The following is a 20,445-nucleotide window of genomic DNA, read 5'->3' as shown; positions in this document are numbered from 1 at the left end:
TGTTGTGTTGTTATGGGCACTGTTTGTGACAAGCCAGCTCTTAACTCATCGTATCATATGGAACAGGCCAAGGAGTACAGCAACAGCATGATGACTCATGAATCTTCGTATTAGACAAGCCTGACAGTAGCATGCGAAACCTGCCTGGCCCATCTCTTTGACATCATAAGGAGCCATCTTCCTAATGTCAGGATTTGGCTCGAAAATCTCAGGAAATGAAATGCTGCTTATTTGACCATCCTAAATAATGGGAGTCTTCAACAATACTGCTAGGTCATGGCCAATCTAGGCATCAGTTTTCTGATGAGCCCCCCCCCCGGCTCTTCTGGGGTCACACAGACCACCAAAAATGGGATGGGGGACACCATTGTTTATTTTTCCTTTTTTTTAAAAAAAAAGTGCAAGAGCTCCTGAAACTTATTCAAAAAGTTAATAATCATTCCCAGATGCTCCCAGGAAGAGGAATTAATGTTTTATTGCTAGGGTAGAATTTTTGGCAGTGGAGTTCCAGGATAATCGTGGGGCCAGGACTAGCCTTAGGGTCCACATGTGGGCCCCAGACCATACTTTGCCCACTTCTTTGCCAGGTTCTTTCCATCAGGCTGTTATTCTTGGTAGCTACTCTGGAGGTACTTCTACATATTTTGGAATATCATTAAAAGAAATAGGTTGAGCATCTTCCAGAATTGTCGCAAGTGTTCTATTTACCATCTGGTGTTTTCTGATCAGAGCCAAGACAGCAAACAGTATTAATAAATATTATTCTGTTTTAGAGAAAGAGAGACCAATGGCACCTTCTGTTCTCTTAAATTATTGAAAGAGAATCCTGATCTTTTGGGATGAAACCAACCAAACATTTCATTTGATGACAGCCGTCTGGCTAACTTCTTTCCGACAGGACCTGGCAGGTGTCCCACCATTCACCGCTACATCCCCCGTGATTCGAAAGCCTTCATCCCTATAGCCCGCTCAAAGGGTTTCTCCATCTTGTGCAGAGTAAATGCTTCTTCCCGTTGTGAGTGGGTTCTGCTTGTCAACAGAGGGCGCTCTTACTATTTCAACATGGACCTGAAAGACCATCTCATCCTACTTAATAAGGGCCTTGTTGTCAAGCATATGAGCAAAGAGCTGGAAGGGGAGTACCAAGTCCTCTCAGGACTTAACAGAACTTGTGACGGACAGGTCTTGCTGACAGCTGTGGGTAAGTCCCATGGAGGAAGAAGGACCTTTTCAATTGGAATTGTTTTCATAGAAAAAGTTATGGTTGGCGTAAGGATAAGGGCAAGGTGGTATCCTACTCCCAGGCAAAGTATGTATAGGGCAGGGAGACTGTGGCAATAGGCAGATGTCTAACAAACAGTCCTACCAGCAAATTGTGAGAAGTGTGAAGACAAAGTTTAGTCCAATAGCCAGCAGCATGAGGGTGGGGTGGGGGGGGAGGAATTGAGAGAGTCTAAGATGCATAATCTTAGGGACGTGGTGGCGCTGCGGGCTAAACCGCAGAAACCTCTGTGCTTGCAGGGTCAGAAGACTGCAGTCGTAAGAGCAAATCCATGCAGCGGAGTGAGCTCCCGTCGCTTTGTCCCAGCTCCTCGCCAACCTAGCAGTTCGAAAGCATGCAAATGCAAATAGATAAATAGGTACCACCTCGGTGGGAAGGTAAAATGGCGTTCCCTAGTCACACTGGCCATGTGACAATGGAAACTGTCTTCGGACAAGCGCTGCTTTTACGGCTTGAAAACAGGATGAGCACTGCCCCCTAGGGTCGGACACGACTAGACTAAGAATGTCAAGGGGAACCTTTACCTTTACTTTAAGATGCATAATCAGTTAGTCCAAAAATCATATACAGCAAGGACTCAATGTCAAAAGTAGTGAAAAAAGGCAGGTTTGAAGCGAGAAGTCCCAGTTACAGCCTAAGATTGATATAGCAGGACTGGCAGACCCCAACTGAAAGCGCAACTGCTGGCACTTAATCAAGTGTGAAAGGCACTAAGTGGCAGTATTTGGCGTGCTGGTCCTCCTGGGAGAAAAAGCTTTCTCTGAAGGAGAACCTGTGCTCTTTAGGACGTCTTTTCTTCCAAGGAATCTTTCCCTGCAGCTGAGTATTTTGGCTGGAGTCATCCAGCCAGGTTCTTGGCTTTCTCCAGCAGCCTCCTCGTGGACTGCAATGTGGTCCAACCTCCTCCTTAGGTTTAACCCCAGAGGCACCTCCTTCTATGAATTCCATCTCCTAGGTCTCTGGGTCTACAGGATCTAACAGATCCTCTGGCATGTCAGGTAAAGGCGGGGAGGGAGTCTGCTCATTTTTGCTGATAGATTCATCCAGTGGAACCATGTCCGGTCAGAGGGAACATGGAATGAAACTTAGTAGTAGAGCTATGGGTCATAAGCAATACATTCTAGTAGAAAATAAAGTAGGTGAAAGAGGCATGGTTTTGAATACACCCAGATTAAAGTGGCATGTAAAGAAAGGCAGTACAGTGCATTAAAGAGAGCATTTGATTAGAACTGGGATGATACAGGATTCCATCCAAGTTGACCATTCACCAGCTTAATAGAAATCCCTGTCACCCACTTACACAATTCACCTTGTATATGTTTCGAGCCTTATTGGTTCCAAGGGTCCTCCAACTTCCAAGAGCAGATTTGGGATGGGGCTATGGGGCAGGAGAGTAAAAAAGAAGTCTGTTTGCATAACACTGGGTATAATCCCCAGGTGTAAAGTTCTTAGAGTATTAAGACTATATGGAGATCTAGCAGGGCACTGAGTATATAGAAGCAAGACCCACCATTCTTAAACATCTTTATGGAAAATTCACTGATAATATGGGAAAACAATGCACCATTGGTTAGGGAGAAGAGGAATGGTCATTAAGCCAGGTCATACAAATACAGTTGGTTCAGGCCTTCCTTGTTACATTAATGACAAGCTGGTTTGTGACAAACTGACGTACGAATTTCACACTCTCCTCCCCCCCCCCCGTTCTTTCCATGCCAGGTCCATTGTTTCTTTATCGGATTTTCCTTCTGTTCCCTGCGATCATGTTCCTAGGTGGACTGGGTGCGCTGTGGGACTGGCTGGTTATAGAGCGCAATCGGCTCGCAGCCTCTGAAGAGGAACAAAACATTAATAACAGGATTCAGCATGTCTTCCCCCCACCGGATTTGAATACCAGCTTATAATGGAAATGTAGTGAAGTCTCTCACTGATTAAGGAAACAACTCGTATATAACCCTGTTTGCTCTGTATGTGTGGCTTATAAATATGTCCCAGCTTTTGCAAATGTCCTGCTGTAATCCTGATTCTATTTCATTTACGTTCAAAATCTTCTGTGTGTGCATTTAGTAAAATGTATAAAATGTGTTTATTTTGTTCCTCATTGTTTGAAGTATTGCACGTGTCTGGTATTGTTTGTTTCCTTTGTTGTCAACCACCCAGAATACTGTATTGCACTAAAAGGGTAGTACAGAAGTGACAGGAAATGAAATGAACAGAACAGTTTTTGTAGTTGACCTGGATGATTTGTTGATTAGGGTTCAAACCTTTTTTTTCCCCAGGAATACCATGATGATAGTGACTTCAGATTTTCAAAAATGTCCAGGAAGGTACCCATATTAGACTTCCGCAGCAAAAAAAAAGAAACAAAAACCGGATGAGTGCAGGGGCTTATTTAAAAGTAGAAAGTTGTATTTGGCTTGAGTTTTCATGTCCATGGCTATATTTAATACAGTGGCCTATGTTCACATGCCAGATAAAGCTTTTGAGTGTTTCAAATGGGACTGGATTCATTGGCCTGCAAATTTCCACTTGAAGCTGCAACTGAGAGCCAAGCCAGATTTGATTTTAAATGTGGGAACACAACCTGTAGCACATATTTTTCAAAATGGAAATAGCAGCAGGGAGCTCAGACTGCAAAGGGCAAGCAGCAGGTGGAGGGCTTTACCTCCTACAGTGGTCCCAGCAGGAATCCCTTCTCAAACTGTCCACAGGAAGTCCTCAGTGATGCCAGTGGACGTTGTCCTCCTTTACAAATAGTAAATTTAGTTGCATAATTTTCAATGGGTTAGAATGGAAGGGGGTAAACGTCTCCCCTCCACTTACACCAGTGGATGCTACTTAAACTCCCCTGCAGTGCAGCTATCTACATGTTTGAAAACCTGCACTGAATTAGCATTGAGACCATCCATTTTATATCTGTTTTCTCCAGAAGCAGGCATCCCATCAGCAGGAAACCCTCAGTATATTAACACTAAGGAGTAGACAATTGTGTGTTTTCATTTCTACCAATCTGATAGTATTTGAACGGCTCCTGTATATTCATTGTGAGAACAAATTTGGAAGTCACTGACTTAGGGTTACTTTAGAAAGCAAGCATATCAATTTGACAAAAGTGCTGATTAGTAATTTCCGATTATGAAAAGTGTGCCAAAAAAATGGCTCAGGAAATGTGCAGAGTCAACGTCAAACATCAACTTAATAAGACAAAAGAGAGTGGCTGTGCTCCCCAGAAAACTGATTTATTGCCATTGAGAGAGGTCACTTGAAAGTTACAGCTAAGTGGAGAAGTGTATGAATTAGGAATGCATCTTTAAACATTCAGACCATATATACTCAAGGAGGAAAAGACATACAGTTTAATCATAGTTGACATAAATGCATTATGACATTAGCATTTTTGGCACAGAACTGGAGGAGGTGGGTTTGACAGGCACACAGTTCTATTCACTAAAACATTTGTTGGCATACATTTTGTATCTCTCCAAATAAATCAGACATAGAACAACAAGGCATGGGTCTTTGAGCCGGATGGTTTAAAAGTAGCACCACTTGTCGATGAACTAATGTGCGTCTGTGGCCGGAATCCAATAGGATTACACCACTATACAGTCTGATGATGTAAATTCCAGTGGCAAATTGTTGCTAGTTAGGAAACTGACATATGCATTTGTAGTCACATGGCTACATATGGCTACAAATAACATATGCATTTGACATATGCATTTGTAGTCACATTCAACTGGTGTACAACACCAAATGCAAACACCGATTACGTAACTTGCGACAGTTCACCACTGAGATTTATTCCAGTAGACTTAAGAACAGGATGAATTAATAGGATTCTGGCTTGTATGTGTATTAGAATAACAATAAAACTGAAATATTAAAGTGGTGTTCAAAAAGATGTTCTTATTTTAATCTTAGAACTGCAGAGCTGGAAGGAGGCACCATATCAAGGATGAGGAATCAAACTCCCAACCTTTGGCTCCACAGCCAGACACCTTATTTGGTCACCATTTTAATAAATATGTGTTTTTATTTATTTATTTATTTATTTATTTATTTATTTATTTATTTATTTATTTATTTGATTTATATCCCGCCCATCTGGTAAGTCGATACCACTCTGAGCGTAATCAATAACATCCTTCTTGTACCGAGGACAAATGTGTCTGGAGTGCTGTTTGTTGCTTTAAAAATACATGTCTGTATAGATATTGCTCTTCTGAATAACTATGTGCATGCCCAAGAACTTTGGAATTACAAAGTCATGGCTTTCCCTGGTAAAATCAGGTGTACAGGACACGAATTTTATGAATCTCTAAAGAGGCCATCCAGAAGTTGCCCAGTTTGTCTTTTTCATCTTTTCTACTTTGCTACTCCAGGCTCGCTTTGTCACACACACAAAAATCCCCATCTACAGACAGGATGGCCAACTTATGGAGGAGATCTGGCTTGTCCTACAGTTTAATGAAGCAGCAGCTTGAAAATGGCTCACGTTTGTATCGGCGGATCAAGCCACTGTTAAAAGTTACAAGCAAAAGGGACCAGTCAAAAAGCTGGCAACCATAACTCGAGAACCCACCCCCATTATGACCATGGTAGGGGGAAAACAAATTCACATGGGCAACAGTAGCTTTGCTGAATCAGCTTCAAAGCTGTAAAGGTCCATTGTCCATGAACAGTGCAAAGACAAGCTAACATTGGGCGATGTTTTTAAATAAAAATACCTACATTTAATAGTTTTTATTTCTTAATCTTAGCAGACTTTTAAAAACCCCTGCAACTTGAGCAAAAGAGAGTGTATTGAAAATATACAGTTATAGCAATTTGTTACCATTTTTATTGCAATGATTCCATCCTTCAAAATTCTGAGATCTGTAATTTTATGAACTCTTGTTCTCTGTAGTAGTTCAAAGCAACGCATTAGAGTTATTTAGCAGAGAATCTGAAGTACTAGAAGTGTACAATTTCTTGTTTCTGGACAGCAATGCCCAGAATTCTCCAAGAATTCGTCAAGAAGAATTCTGGGACTTTCAGCCTGCCAAGACACACCTAGAGGTACTACCTACATTTCATTCACCTGGAGCAGGGCCTACCTCTGAGGTTCCATTGCCTTCTCTGGCCTTGCCTCCTGTTGTTATTGCAAAATAAAGGAAGCAGCTGCAAGTGCTTCCCGGGAGTCATAGTCTTGTTATCCATTAGGCTCTAGAAAGGGAACCTCCCGAAGAACCATAACTCCCAGGGAACACCGCTCGTCTGCCAAACAACAAATCCCATAATTTCTTTGGATGGAATCAGGACCGTTAAAGTTGTATGGAGATGAAATAATTTGATGGTGCAGATACGGCCTTAGAGATCCAGGTCACAGACAGAGAGGGGATGGTTGCCTTGAGTGCTGAGAAAGGGAAGCAGTTCCTCATGGAACGAGACCTGGAAGGTGTAGAGGTGGTTCATGCTGCTGCTGTTGTAAAAAGAGAGCTGCCCACCTTCAAAGTCCAAGTAGACCCCAACCTTATCCATCCGCCCGCAGACTGAGATAGGGCTGCGGGGCTCACTCAGGGCTTGGTACTGTCCAGCCCTCAACTCAATTGCCCAGATGCCTTCCTTGGGCTTAAAGTTGAGGTGCTTCTTGCGTTTCACCGACTTTTTAGCTGCCCCGACCACCCAACCTGTGCTGTCCCCAACACGTATCTCCCAATAGAACCGCCCGCTGCTGAACCCCTTCCGCCCCACCACGCAAGGGCTGGAGGTGAAGCGCTCTGGCTTTCGGCGCCAGAAACGGCGGCCTGGGCTGTACTTGACCCCGGTGGCTTCCTCCACGAGAATCAGGCTGGGATGAGCAGAGTTGCAATCCAAAGTGATGCATGCTGGGACTGTGGGGAGCAAGGGGGGGAGGGGGGGAAAGGACCAGTGAAAGGAAGAAATATTTTCTGTAGAGTTGACTTGCAGAACAAACTCTCATAGAATGGCTTCAATGTCAAAATTCAGAAAATCTGAATTTCATAGACTTTTACATCAACTTATTTAAGATTTTACATCAACTTATTTAGGATTTTTAAAACTTTGATACACTTGATCCCATTCCCAAAATGGATTATGAATGGTCTTACCTGGATGCACTGCCCCTAAGAGCTCTTTCCAGGCATAGAACTGCAGAGGACCTTTGAACTCGCCCAAGTTCAAGTCTACTGGCACCACTCCATCTTCGTCCTCCTTCTCTTCCTCCTCTTCCACTTTCTCTTCTTCTTCCTCTTCTTCTTCTTCCTCCTCCTCTTCCTCCTCTTCCTCCTCCTCCTCCTCTTCTTCCTCATCAACATCTTCATCGTCTTCCAGCAGCCCCTCATCTACCCCATTCTCACACTCATCTGTGTCTTCACCGCTGGCTCCCAACCCTTCTTCCACCACCTCAGCTTCTAGTCCTTCCTCCTCTTCCACCTGGGTTCCTTGTTCCTTACGAACCCTGCAAGAAAAGATCTCCCCAGGAACCAGCCATTGGAGATGAATTTTGTACAATCCCCTGGCACAATCCTGAGCAATATCTTTTTAAAGTCTTTTTAATATAACACGGTGGGGAAACAAACAGAGTTTCACGTGGCCACAAGGTGCCACTAGCATTGCAAGAAATACCGTATTTTTCTGTGTATAAGACGATACTATTTCTCTAAAATAATTAGATTAAAAATTTACTGTCATCTTATACACAGAAGTAAGGAGGGGGAGGATTCAAAGCGCTTTGATCCCTGCTTTCCCCCTCCACTTTTTGCAAAGAAAATGGAGGGGAAAAGCACTTTCTTGTGAGGAAACTGGATGGGGAAAACACTTTCCTTGCAAGAAAGTGGAGGGGGAAAGCAGGAATCAAAATGCTTTGATCACTGCCTTCCCCCTCCGCTTTCTTGTGAAGAAAGAATTTCTGGATTAGAAAAGTGAGGGGGGGGTTATACATGGGTGCGTATTATACACAGAAAAATACGGTAACCGTTTGAAAGGCAAAATTCAGGAACAGCTGTATTTCTCCTGCTAGAATCACACCATGGAAAAGGATTCCTTGCTCTGCAGACCTCATCCGGCTCAGTCTGATCCCCAGTCTGCCCCACAGAGGTTCCCCTGTTAGCCTGCCCAGTTTCCAAAGCTTCACCCCCAAATGGGGTACAGGACAACAGGAGCAAGGAATATCCACACACACACCCTTTGCTCTTCCCTTGCCTTCCCAGCACTGGAACAAGGAGCAGTGAATGAACCACATCCAACTGACTGCCAAAGTTTTAGCACCCTGCGAGAAAGGCAGGGAATGGATCAAAATTAGCTCGACACTTTGGTTTAGATTCAGGAACCAGCGAAACTGGCAGTACGACCTCATAATCTCAAATAAATTTAGCCCCTAAACTCCTGCTTTCCACAGTTCCGGGTTACAAGATATACATCAGTTAAGACTCCTTTCATAAGCGAGGGCTCCCAAATCGTAATCTATCGCAGAGCTTTTCAGCAATAGATACTTGATCTCCACAGTTACTAGAATATGATCAACCATGAAATTAGGAATGTCGCGTGATACTGTAAGTTTCAGGTAAGAAAGTTGGGCTATAAATAAAACGAAGGAGTGAGCGAGTGAGCGAATGTTTCATTTCCATTCTGGGAAAGCGTCACCTGCTGAATTCTGCATATCAAATTGCTTTTTTAAAAAAGGAGCAGTGTATGCTTCCCAGGCTTCCATCACTTGTTGCTTAAGTTAAAAAAACAAGCATTACTCACCTGTCCAGTAATTCCTTTGCCTCCTAAAGGAAAAGAAAGGGGAAAATAAAGCATCTGAAAATTATTTGTTTGTTTGTTTGTTTGTTTGTTCATTTGTTCCACTTATATACCGTCCGACTAGTGCAAAGCACTACTCTGAGTGGTTAACAAACAAATAAAACAACTACCACCATCTAGCAATAAAGGTAAATAATAATCAAAATGGAAAACAATAAGAAAGGAACGAATCAGTAAGGCAAGATAAAACAAACACACCAAGAGCAGCGGCGATGGTTCATTCCTATAATAATCTCGTGAGCCTCGTGTTGCAGTGGTTAAACTGCACTGCTGCAGTCAAGACTCTGCTCACAACTCAAGTTCGATCCTGACAGGTACAGGTAGTGGCTTGAGGTTGACTCAGCCTTCCATCCTTCTGAGGTTGGTAAATTGGGGGGGCGGGGTAATGTGTAGTCTCCAAGATTAAAAATTGTAAACCAATTTTACAGAAAGTGCTTTGAGTGCTGTGGGGCAGTATATAAGCAGCATACTGTGCAGTTTTCGTTGATGCATGATTTGCAAAACGAATACACCCTGATACTGAATAATGCATTTAATCTATCTTTCCTTCCTTAAAGGTTTCACTGTGGAATAAAGGTCAAAGATGCTGTCAAAAAAATTATAACAGTTACAAATGGAAGACATCATTGATTGAGGTCTACTAGTAAAAGTCTTGGGCAAAGGCGTAATGAACATTTCATCTAGAAGCAGCTTAGGAGAGAATTTTAACCCTTTGTGCCAAAGATGGGGAAAGCTAGTTTTAAGTATACACCAGCCAACAGGGTCATTTCACTTTAGCTAAGAGAATTCTGGGAGCTGAAGTATTTAAAAAAAACCTCCAATCTTTGCTTTCGGTTTCCTAAAGTGCTGCTTCCTAACCTTGGAAGCAACCAGTGAGAGGAATATTAGTGCAAACCTTTTAACATTATAACTGAAAATTCTGCTTGTTTGGATTTTGAGACAAACTTTTCAAGTTTGGCCCACTCGGGAAGAGAGGGAGTTCACTCTTAGAGGTTTGCCTTTGGATCCCTGTGTATTGAACCACATTAAAAACACTCCTGTGCATTGAATCCCAGCATCTTCAACTGTAGGATACTGTATTGGCATTGCCACTTCTTTTTTTAATGACAGTGTTCTCACCTTTATTAACCACCATACTGGCAATATAATAATAATATTCTGCTGTAACATTGTTTCCAACTTGTGATGACGCTTTCCAGGGTTTCCTGGGTACAGAGTATTGTGACGTGGTTTACATTCCCCTCCTCTACAGGTGCTTCTGTGCAGCTGGCCTAAGGCTACACAGGTTGGCTCTTCCCTTGGGAAGCATTGTGGGAAACCAGATTCCCAACCTAGCTCCACAGCTAGGTAACCGAGTCAGTGAAGTATATGCCTGTACCTAATGAGCTTGTTCATAACATGTGGTTGAACGGTGGAGTTGGAAGGTGCCTTCAAGGCCATTGAGTCCACCTCCCTGATGAATGTAGGAATCCATGCCAGAGTATGGGTATCTAATGTTCTCTTGAATGAACAGGGAGAGCTAACAGGAGTTCATCAGTAGAGGGGTAGTAAAAGGGTAAGTAGGAAACCATCTAGTGGAAGGAAAGACGAGAGAAAAGAGGGGAGCATGGAGGCAAGGTGGAAAGATGAGTGACCTAGATTAATACCAGGAACTGACCTGGAATAACTTCAGGAAGTTGGCACCATGTGCTCAGCTTGATAGAAAGGGAAGTGTCTCTCCTGATAACTGCTGAGAACAAGTAGTAGCTGGATACATGCAATTAAAATTGAGTTATTGATTATTTTATGTTTCTTGATGTATTTATTGTATTTCCTTTATATTTCCTTCGTTATTGTTGTGTGTATTTCGTACAGTCGGGTTGGAACCGACTTAGAGTGATCCTAACCTATCTTTCAAGGTAAGTGAGATGTTAAGGGAGTGGTTTACCAATTCCACTCGCCAGTGAGTTTCCATGGCCAAGTGGGGATTTGAACCCTGGTCGCCAGAGTCCTAATCCATCAGTCTATCCAGCCCAACACACTGGAAGGAGAGAAAAAGAACCGTCTGTGACAATCAAACTTCATCAGTACGTAAAGGATTCCCTCTTCTAGAAAGAGCTAACCGAATCTAGCGGGACTTTTTCTTACGTTACAGGCAACTCTTTCTGGCCCGCAGGCCAACCCGTCCAACATTCTGTTTACACAAGGACTGAAAGCTTGGCCTGGAAATGCTGCGGCAAGGAAGCAAGCTACAGCTGGTTCCCCATTTCTAAAAGTATAAAATTCACCATTACCTGGATCAGCTTTAGGGAAAATGTAGGTTCCTTGTTTCAGAAAGAGAAGAGAATTAGAGAGAAACACGACAGGTTTGACATTAGCACAGCGGGAGATGAATCTTAAGTGCTTTGCTAAGTTAAAAGGAAGAATTGAAATTGAATTTGGTAGCATTAGTCAGTGTGGTTGGAGGGAATGTAAAGTCTCATCTTCCTCCAGTTTTAGGGTGTTGCTCTTAAGCACCTTTCCCCTTCTCTTCCTTTCTCATCATCTTCCCCCCCCCCAAGCATACCTCAACCCAAGCTCCCTCTCACCTTAAGGAAAATGATGTGATCCTTGCATTCCAGTCCTGTCCGCACTCGGCAGAGGGTTTCTGACCACGAGGCCACTTTCCAGTTCAGCTCCTTCAGCTTGGCTTCCATCTCGGTCAAGTTCTTCTCCCGCTGATTTTCCAGGGCCTCCTTTAAACTCAGCTCTCTCTCACTGAGCAGCTGGTGCATCTTCACAAACTCCCCAGACACGTGATCAGATAAGGACTCAGAACACGTCTAGGAGAGCACGAATATATCACGAGAGAAGGTCTCACTCTGCTAAATATGAACTGCATCTCTTCCAATGCTACGCACTATTCAGTGTAGTAGAAATCTGAGGCCTAAGGATCTATATAGGTAACCAACACAGCACCATCCACACATAAGAGGAGGGTACAAGGATTTACAAAAGTTCAAAACTTTTACAAAAGTTAAGTCGGGGCTGTGTGGAGGAAGAGATGTGAAGGAAGAGAACCAGATACAGCAGTATGAAGACTGAGCATGCTCGGTGGCCATAAAATGCTAGAACAGGGGCGTCCCAGTTACAACAGGCTCGAAACAAGTAAGGAGGCAGTGCCCACGTTTGGTTTCATTTGGCATTTTCCTGATGCTTCAAACAGCACCAGTCTGGATACTGATCACAAATAAATAAATAAATAAATAAATAAATAAATAAATAAATAAATAAATAAATAAATAAATAAATAAATAAATAAATAAATAAATAAATAAATAAATAAATGGATGGATGGATGGATGGATGGATGGATGGATGGATGGATGGATGGATGGATGGATGGATGGATGGATGGATGGATGGATGGATAGATAGATAGATAGATAGATAGATAGATAGATAGATAGATAGATAGATAGATAGATAGATAGATAGATAGATAGATAGATAGATAGATAGATAGATAGATAGATAGATAGATAGATAGATAGATAGATAGAAGGCCAGATGTCAATTCCTGAATGTTAACTACCAGGCAAAGAATAACAAATAGAGGGAAGCAATGCCCACAGGAGTGGATTTTGAGTAAGGGTTAGGGTTAAGAGGGTTAAGCAGGAAGATTCAGAAATAAAGGTCAGCTATCCGCCATGAACCCATCATCATTGCCTGAGCTCACCTTCAACTCTATAATGTTTTCCTGTTGCTGGCACTGGCTCATTTTCAAACGCCGGAGGCCTTCCTCAAGAGGTTCTAAAGATGCCTTCAGCTGATCCTTTGAGACAAGAGATTACCCAACATCCTTTAAGATTAACATGGTTTGGAGGAGGGCAGGTAAAGTGGGTGAAAAATGAAGTCTAAAATATAGATATTGATATAGACAAATATAAACTCCACCTCACCCCCACCACATGCCCCAGGCTTTCCTCCTTCATCGTGAGTTTTCTGTATGGTGTAACTTTAGGTAAAACATAAAGACCTAAATTGCCCCTAATCTATTTTTACTTCACACACCAAGAGTGACTTGAGGACATTTTACAGCAATGATACTTTGGATACAAGGGAAACATGTACTGTAGGCATTCTATGTGTCTGTTTTAGTTCCCAGCACTGCTGGAGGTCACTGCTGAGTTTCACATGTCAAAACTGTCCACATGCTTAAGACATGATCTCTTTATTCACATGATGGAAGCCTGAAATAATACTACTGAAACCAGACTGAGGTAGATTTACCAAAGTAAACATACTCTGCAACATCATCTTTATTTATTTTATTCATATCACACCTTTCTCCCAAATCTGAGACCCCAGCAAGTTCAGAGTAAGCTATTAAAAACCAGCCACATTTTTAAAAAAAAGTACAAATTATAATACTGAAATGCAATCCAGTAAATTCTAATATCAAAATCTGAATTAAAATTGAAAACGATTTAAAAGCACGTCAGTAAAATAATACAGCATCTAGCTGTTTAGAAACCCTTCCTTTGCCACCAGCTAATTAACAAAAATATGTCTTTAAAAGATCATTGCTTATTAGCAGAATGACAAAAGGGAGAGCTACGTACCGTGTTTCCTCGAAAATAAGACAGGGTTTTATGTTAATTTTTGCTCCAAAAAACACATTAGAGCTTATTTTCAGGGGATGTTTTAATTTTTTAATGTACAACAATCTACATTTATTCAAATACAGTCATGTCATCTTCTGGTTGCTGCACAAGGGTAGAGGGCGGGGTTTTACTTAACGGGGGCTTATTTTTTGGAGTAGGGCTTATATTACGAGCATCCTGAAAAATCATACTAGGGCTTATTTTCAGGTTAGGTCTTATTTTCGAGGAAACAGGGTAGCATCCCTAGGAAGGAAAGCTAAAACCCAGAACAGCTACTAAGGAGAATCTTTCTCCTCCACCAGAGGTCGCTGGTTCATGCGCAGAGGACAAATTATTTTGGGACAAGACACAGTCCTCCACAGTCCATGAATATCTGTCCTCCGTCTTCTCCATAATAATAGCTCCAGAAGAGGACCAGCTTCTCAATCTTTCTTATGGAACTAACTGGACCCTCCGTCCTTTCCCCAGAACCTAGAGGGTGCTTGCCTCTCACCTGATAAGCCTGAACTGCATTTTTGATGGGCAGAAAGTCATGTCCCCGGTGCTGAGGTAAATCCCGGCAGATGACACAGACCGGCCCCTCGTCCTGGCTGCAAAACAGCTTGAGTGGCTCCTCATGTTCCTCACAGAAGTACCAGCCTCCAGTCCCACCCAGTTGAGAGCCTTCATCCAGCTTGAGAAGCCGGGCCTTCTCTGCCAAGCTGCAGAGCGCTCGGTTGACGGCCATGCGGCGCAAGGCAAAGGGCCGCCGGCACTCCGGGCACAACCCACGCCTCTGACCCTTGGGGATGCAGGGTTCGAGGCACGGGGCACAAAAGCTGTGGCCACATTCCAACATGTGCGGGTCCCGAAAGATAGAGAGGCAAATGGGACACAGCAGATCCTCGGTGAAGCTTGATACCTCTCTCACGGATGCCATGTTGAGCGATCAAAGGAGAGACACACTGCTTTCTCCAGATAGGACCTGCTCTTGACCTGATGGCCCGGTGGATTTCCTTTTTTAAAAAATTCACTCTGCTGAGCGAAAACGTCCTCTCTCTTTTTTTGTGGAGGGGGAAATCTCCAAACAACTGTTATATCTTGTCTCCTGTCAAGCTTGTTCTAAGTTTTCTTCTCTGGAACAAAACAACGAATGGCCCATAAATGAGGATGTCATAGAAATAACAAGGTTAATTGAAATAATAATTACGTTAATGACTCCTAAAGTTAAAGATGGAAAATCCTGAGTAAAATAGATGAGCTTTTATTTGCATCAAGATGTCCCTGGAGAGGATACCCAGTGTGGTGTGGTATAGAGGTCACCAACCTTTTTCAGCCCCGTGGACTGGCTGGGGAAAGTGGGGCACCCCCCCTGCACTCGTGCACATGCGCAAAGGGTGGTGCAGCGCTTGTGCGGGCGCATGCACACTCTCGTGCAGGCGCAAACGGGCTGTGCGTTGGGGCGTGCATGCGGGGGTGGAGGGGAGATCTCTTTCCACAGCCCAGTCCAGCTACGGCCATGAACTGGCACCATTCTGTGGAATGGGGCTTGGGAACGTCTGGTGTATTGGACATAGTGATAGATTGTGACTGAGGAGGCCTGGATTCAAATCCCCACTCAGCCATGGAAACTCACTTGGGGGAGCAGAAATGCTGAGACCACTCCTTAAATATCTCACTTATCTTGAGATATTTAAACTTATTAGGGTTGCTATAAATTGCGTCTGACAAGTCCTTGGGTAACAAGAATAAAATTCACTTGAAATTCTGAGGTTGTTTCCCTATTACCATGTTTCCCTGAAAATAAGACAGGGTTTTATATTAATTTTTGCTCCAAAAACACATTAGGGCTTATTTTCAGGAATGTTTCATTTATTTATTTTGCATGTACAGAAGTCTACATTTATTCAAATACAGTCAGGTCATCTTCTTTTGGTTGCTGCACAAGGGTGGAGGGTGGGGTTTCACTTAACTAGGGCTTATTTGGATGGTAGGCCTTATGAGCATCCTGAAAAATCATTTGTTGTTGTTGTTTAGTCGTTAAGTCATGTCCGACTCTTTGTGACCCCATGGACCAGAGCACGCCAGGCCATCCTGTCTTCCACTGCCTCCCGGAGTTGGGTCAGATTCATGTTGGTCGCTTTGATGACACTGTCCAGCCATCTCATCCTCTGTTGTCCCCTTCGCCTCTTGCCTTCACAGTTTCCCAACATCAGGGTCTTTTACAGGGAGTCTTCTCTTCTCATGAGATGGCCAAAGTATTGGAGCCTCGGCTTCAGGATCTGTCCTTCCAGTGAGCACACAGGGTTGATTTCCTTCAGAATGGATAAGTTTGGTCTCCTTGCAGTCCAAGGGACTCTCAAGAGTCTCCTCCAGCACCACAATTCAAAAGCATCAATTCTTTGGCGCTCAGCCCTCTGGTGCTGTGGGCTAAACTGCAGAAGCCTATGAAACTGCCTGCGAACACATGATTGAATAACAACATGACATGATATTCAGACTACTATGCTATGTGTTGTTGCTGTTGTTTAGTCATTAAGTCGTGTCCGACTCTTCGTGACCCCATGGATCAGAACACGCCAGGCCCCCCTGTCTTCCACTGCCTCCCGGAGTTGGGTCAAATTCATGTTGGTAGCTTTGATGACACTGTCCAGCCATCTCGTCCTCTGTCGTCCCCTTCTCCTCTTGCCTTCACACTTTCCCAACATCAGGATCTTTTCCAGGGAGTTTTCTCTTCTCATGAAATGAAAAATCATACTAGGACTTATTTTCAATTTAGGCCTTATTTTCAAGGAAACGGTATATTCAAGAGGTGAACTGAATGACAGCCAACAATCTTCCCACACCTAAGACCCCAAGGTTGTTGAGCTTTCCCTCCCAAGAATCTTAGTCCTCATCATTTACTTAGGTTTGTAATATTGTTCTTATTATTAGTTTTAATGTGATCGTTGCTCAATGCTTTTTTAATATTGTAATAAATTATTATTTGGCATTTAACTTTGTTTCTTTTAAATGCTATAAGATGCCTTGGATCCTTTGGGGAAAAGCGGCATATAAGTATAGGGAAGGCAGGTAGGCAGGCCAAGGGTGTGGAGAGCTGACGTCCAACAACAGTTTGGAAACCATTCTTCTCATGAGATTTGAAGTTGTCTCTTTCATTTTACAATCAGTGTCCAAACATAATTTCTCTGAGCTTGGTACAGACTTGTAATCCCAGGGAAGGGGAGACCTTACTCACCAGTCCTTGTGTCTTAATTACTGACAAGAAAGTCCTTATCAGTAGGGGGGGTGACATGGAAACGAGGATCAATACAAGTAAGAAATACTAATTAGACGCCCTGTAATTTAATAGAGTTATTATTTATTTATTTATTTATTTATTTATTTATTTATTTATTTATTTATTTATTTATTTATTTATTTATTTATTTATTTATTTATTTATTTATTTATTTTCTCCATTTGGGAGGACTAGAGCTTTATTTATTAATTCATTCATTCCACTCTGGGCCCTAGAAACAAGATCATAAGCTCTGGTTCTTGTTGTCCCTCAATTCCAGTGTCCCCTATTTGTTCATCACTCCCTCATGTTGGCAGTTGCTTCTGTCACACTCTGTTGGCTTGGCATGGGATTTTCAGATATTTTTTTTCTTCTTCTGCTACACCTACAGTACCACAACTCACCAGGAATTTCCACTGGCAGAATTTTGAGATCTATAGCCAAAGTCATCAGAGGAATTTTAGCACGCACACACACACATACCTGAAGCTCAGCATGTTCTTCTCTGCGGACATCCCAGAGGAAGAGAACAGGTGGAATTTGCTAAAGCCCATAGGAACTACAATGGGTTGGGGGACTGGTAGTCTCTCTCTGCTTGTTAGGTTCTGTACATGGTGGCTCTCAAAAAATTCTACCCCCGTAAAGTTACCATGGATAAGTACATGTCAGCTCCCTACAGTGGCTAGCTCTTATGCTGCTCTTAAAATACAAAATACAAAAACACACACAGCCCAAAAGAAGAAACCAAAAACCCACATTTTTTCTTCACATGTAGGATTGCAGCCATATTATTCTATTTCAGCATGTGTAACAGAAACAAAACAAAATGCAAAATTGTTTTGGTCCAACTTTCCTAACCTTGCGACATGCCGGAGTAGATTCCCCCATCATCTCCAACCATCTTGATCAATAGTGTAAGACTGCTTCAGGGTTACCCTGGCAATTTTGTACAGCATCACTTGGATGGGTGAGTGGGTGGGAGTGAGGTGAGAGAAGAAACCTTTCCACACATGCATGAAAATACCTGTCTCGTGTGTCCCAACTCATCTAGAGGGCAACAAGGGAGTGCAAGCTGTTTTATTCCATCTACTGGTGGGTTCTTTGTGGCTTAAGAAACCCACTAACCAGCTTCTCAGGTGTCTGTAACACACCAGAGCACAATCACTTCATAGAACTTCAAGGTCACCGGCCAGTAACAGGGACCCTCAGAAATATTTTTAAAACCTATAATTGGTAGAAGATACAACAAAAGCATTACAGAACACAGAGACAGACACACACACACACACACACACACACTCATTCAAGGAACATTTATTATGATACACTTAAAGCAAATTTATAACTTTCTAGATTTTTTTGTTCCTCAAAATTCAAAAACTTACTTTTGAAAAGAACTTAATAGCCAATCCCTTTTAAAGTGATTGCTTTTAAAATAAAATAAAAAATAAAAAAGTGATTGCTTTTTTTTTAAACTTCCAGTACTGTGTTTGCCTTTATGACAGCTTTATCTTATCATTCCTATGCAGGTTTGTTCAGAGGAAAGTTCAACTGATTCTGGGGGGTTTGACTTGCTAGTGGAAGTTAAGTACTGGAGGTAAGGTTTGTAACTACCCCCAAGTGGCCTCAGGGGGTTGATGACATTCTTATGGAACGCAACACAAGGTTCCCTCTCATGCAGACATCCTGGGTGAAGGAAGCATAAATGGCACTCTTACCCTTTCAGCTGAACCTCTCCTCTAGCTGAGTGGTGGTACCCCTTCTTGTCCCAGATTTTTTTTCCCCTCTCCTGATTGGGGATCAAATCAGGACTTCTCCATTAGGCTAAGCATCTCCTCATCTGTGTCCTGGGAGTGTCTTTGTCTTCAACTCTCTTTGCCGGCCCCACTCTTCCCTCCCCGGTGCAGGCAAGGCAGCAGGGAGGAGGAGGGAGGAGAACAGATCTTAATATCTGCAAACTGCAGCCGGGCTCACGTGCATAAGGTGATGCAGCACTTTGTTCCCCTGCAAACCGTCAGCATTCTAGCAAATTTGACTCAGCAGTTTTCGAGTCTTTTAACGCTGCAGCCTCCAGGCTGGTGGAAGAGAGAGACAGAGCTGGCGGAATAATTATAATAATCTTAGAACTGCAGAACTAGAAGGGACCTTATGGATTATCAAATCAAGCCCCTGTCAAGGAGGCACAGTGGGGAATCGAACTCCAGTCCTCTGGCTCTGCGGGCGGAGACCTAAATCACTGAGCTATTGGCTGCTGCTGTTCTTGATAGGTGTTGTCAAGACACTTCCCATCTATGGTGCCCCCATGAATTAGTGACCTCTGAAAGATCCTATCAGGATCACCCTTGCTCACATCTTGCAAAATGAAGGTTGTGGTTTATTTATGGAGTCAATCCATCTCACATTTGATCTTCCTCATTTCCTGTTGCCTTCCACTTTTCCCAGTGTTAATGCCCTTTCCAGGAAGCCTTGTTTTTTCATGATGTTCCCAAAAGTAAGACAGCTGCAGGGTGCAACTATACAGTGGAGAGAAAACCCACTTTGGTTCCAAGTTTTCAGACTGATTCCCTGCTGATTTCCACAGGAGAAATTGCTGTAGCTGTCCAAATGAAAACAAAAACAACAACCTTAGAACTGCAGAGCTGGAAGGGCCCCTATGGATCATGGAGTCCCCATCAAGGAGGCACAGTGGGGAAATCGAACTCACAACCTCTGGCTCTGAGGCCAGAGACCTAAATCACTGCACTATCGTGTTGCAGAAGTCAGCGTGGTAGAGGCAGAAAGCTATGGATATGTTTGCTATCTTGGATGACCATCTGCCTTTCCATCGTGACTCTTCCGCCCAATCCGATGAGCCTTTTTAGAAGAGATGCTGTCAGCAATAACTTCACTAAAAGAGAGGCATCTGTCCTGTTCAGAGGGGGGGAAAATTGGCCAGTAACCTATTCAATATTTAATTGTGCATTGAGCTCCAGCAGAAACTGTCAGTGATCTGACAAAATGCCAATTAGAAAACAACTTCTCTTCACCCGTCTGCCCCTCCCCACAAGCAATAATAGCACTAATCTGCTGCAACACTAACATGGAAAGCATGGGGGGGGGGGAACCATGCTTGAAGACAATGGGTCCTAACATCCCTGCAGCCACTCCTTGGCATCCGATCAGAGCAGAAAGCTGGAGAGAAGTGATGCCAGCCAGATAAAAAAACGAAACAGTTGTGGCACCTTAAAGATTGACTGGTTTATTTCACTAAGCTTTCATGGATCACAGTCCACTTGTCTGAGAGTTTGAACAGTGATCCACAAAACTAACATTACAACACACACACACACACACACACACACACACACACACACACACACACACACACACAGAGAGAGAGAGAGAGAGAGAGAGAGAAGTGGGGATTTGAATCCAGATTTCCTGCCTCCGTGCTTGATGTTCTAGCTACTAAACCACATTCATCCTCACTT

The 20,445-nt window shown here is 43.0% G+C and overlaps 1 protein-coding gene and 1 long non-coding RNA gene across 3 annotated transcripts in view; one reads left to right on the top strand and one right to left on the bottom strand.

Moving 5' to 3' along the window:
- The window catches only part of LOC110090476 (uncharacterized), a 31,379-nt gene extending 27,601 nt beyond the window's left edge, over positions 1 to 3,778 (top strand). The window contains exons 6-7 of the long non-coding RNA XR_012083402.2: positions 899 to 1,201; positions 3,002 to 3,778. This is a non-coding gene — a long non-coding RNA (uncharacterized LOC110090476). The remainder of the gene's footprint in view (positions 1 to 898; positions 1,202 to 3,001) is intronic.
- A 724-nt stretch (positions 3,779 to 4,502) lies between these two features.
- On the bottom strand, positions 4,503 to 19,274 carry LOC110090477 (zinc-binding protein A33). 2 transcript variants are annotated; one of them, XM_072989118.2, is made up of 7 exons: positions 18,694 to 19,274; positions 14,210 to 14,831; positions 12,789 to 12,884; positions 11,659 to 11,892; positions 9,035 to 9,057; positions 7,396 to 7,745; positions 4,503 to 7,158 (listed from the first exon to the last, which is right to left on the bottom strand). In XM_072989118.2, the coding sequence occupies exons 2-7, from the start codon at positions 14,633 to 14,635 to the stop codon at positions 6,635 to 6,637; spliced, it is 1,653 nt and encodes a 550-aa protein (XP_072845219.2). In that variant the 5' UTR covers positions 14,636 to 14,831; positions 18,694 to 19,274; the 3' UTR covers positions 4,503 to 6,634. The 2 variants fall into 2 exon arrangements, with proteins under 2 accessions (XP_072845219.2, XP_078244819.1); XM_078388693.1 differs by lacking the exon at positions 18,694 to 19,274 and adding an exon at positions 18,000 to 18,194.
- Positions 19,275 to 20,445: the final 1,171 nt, after the last annotated feature.

This window comes from Pogona vitticeps, chromosome 2 (assembly GCF_051106095.1).
Source record: "Pogona vitticeps strain Pit_001003342236 chromosome 2, PviZW2.1, whole genome shotgun sequence".
In the NCBI taxonomy this organism is placed as follows: domain Eukaryota; kingdom Metazoa; phylum Chordata; class Lepidosauria; order Squamata; family Agamidae; genus Pogona; species Pogona vitticeps.
Note: the sequence above shows the minus strand (reverse complement) of the source record. Positions and strands in the feature narration are given on the sequence as shown.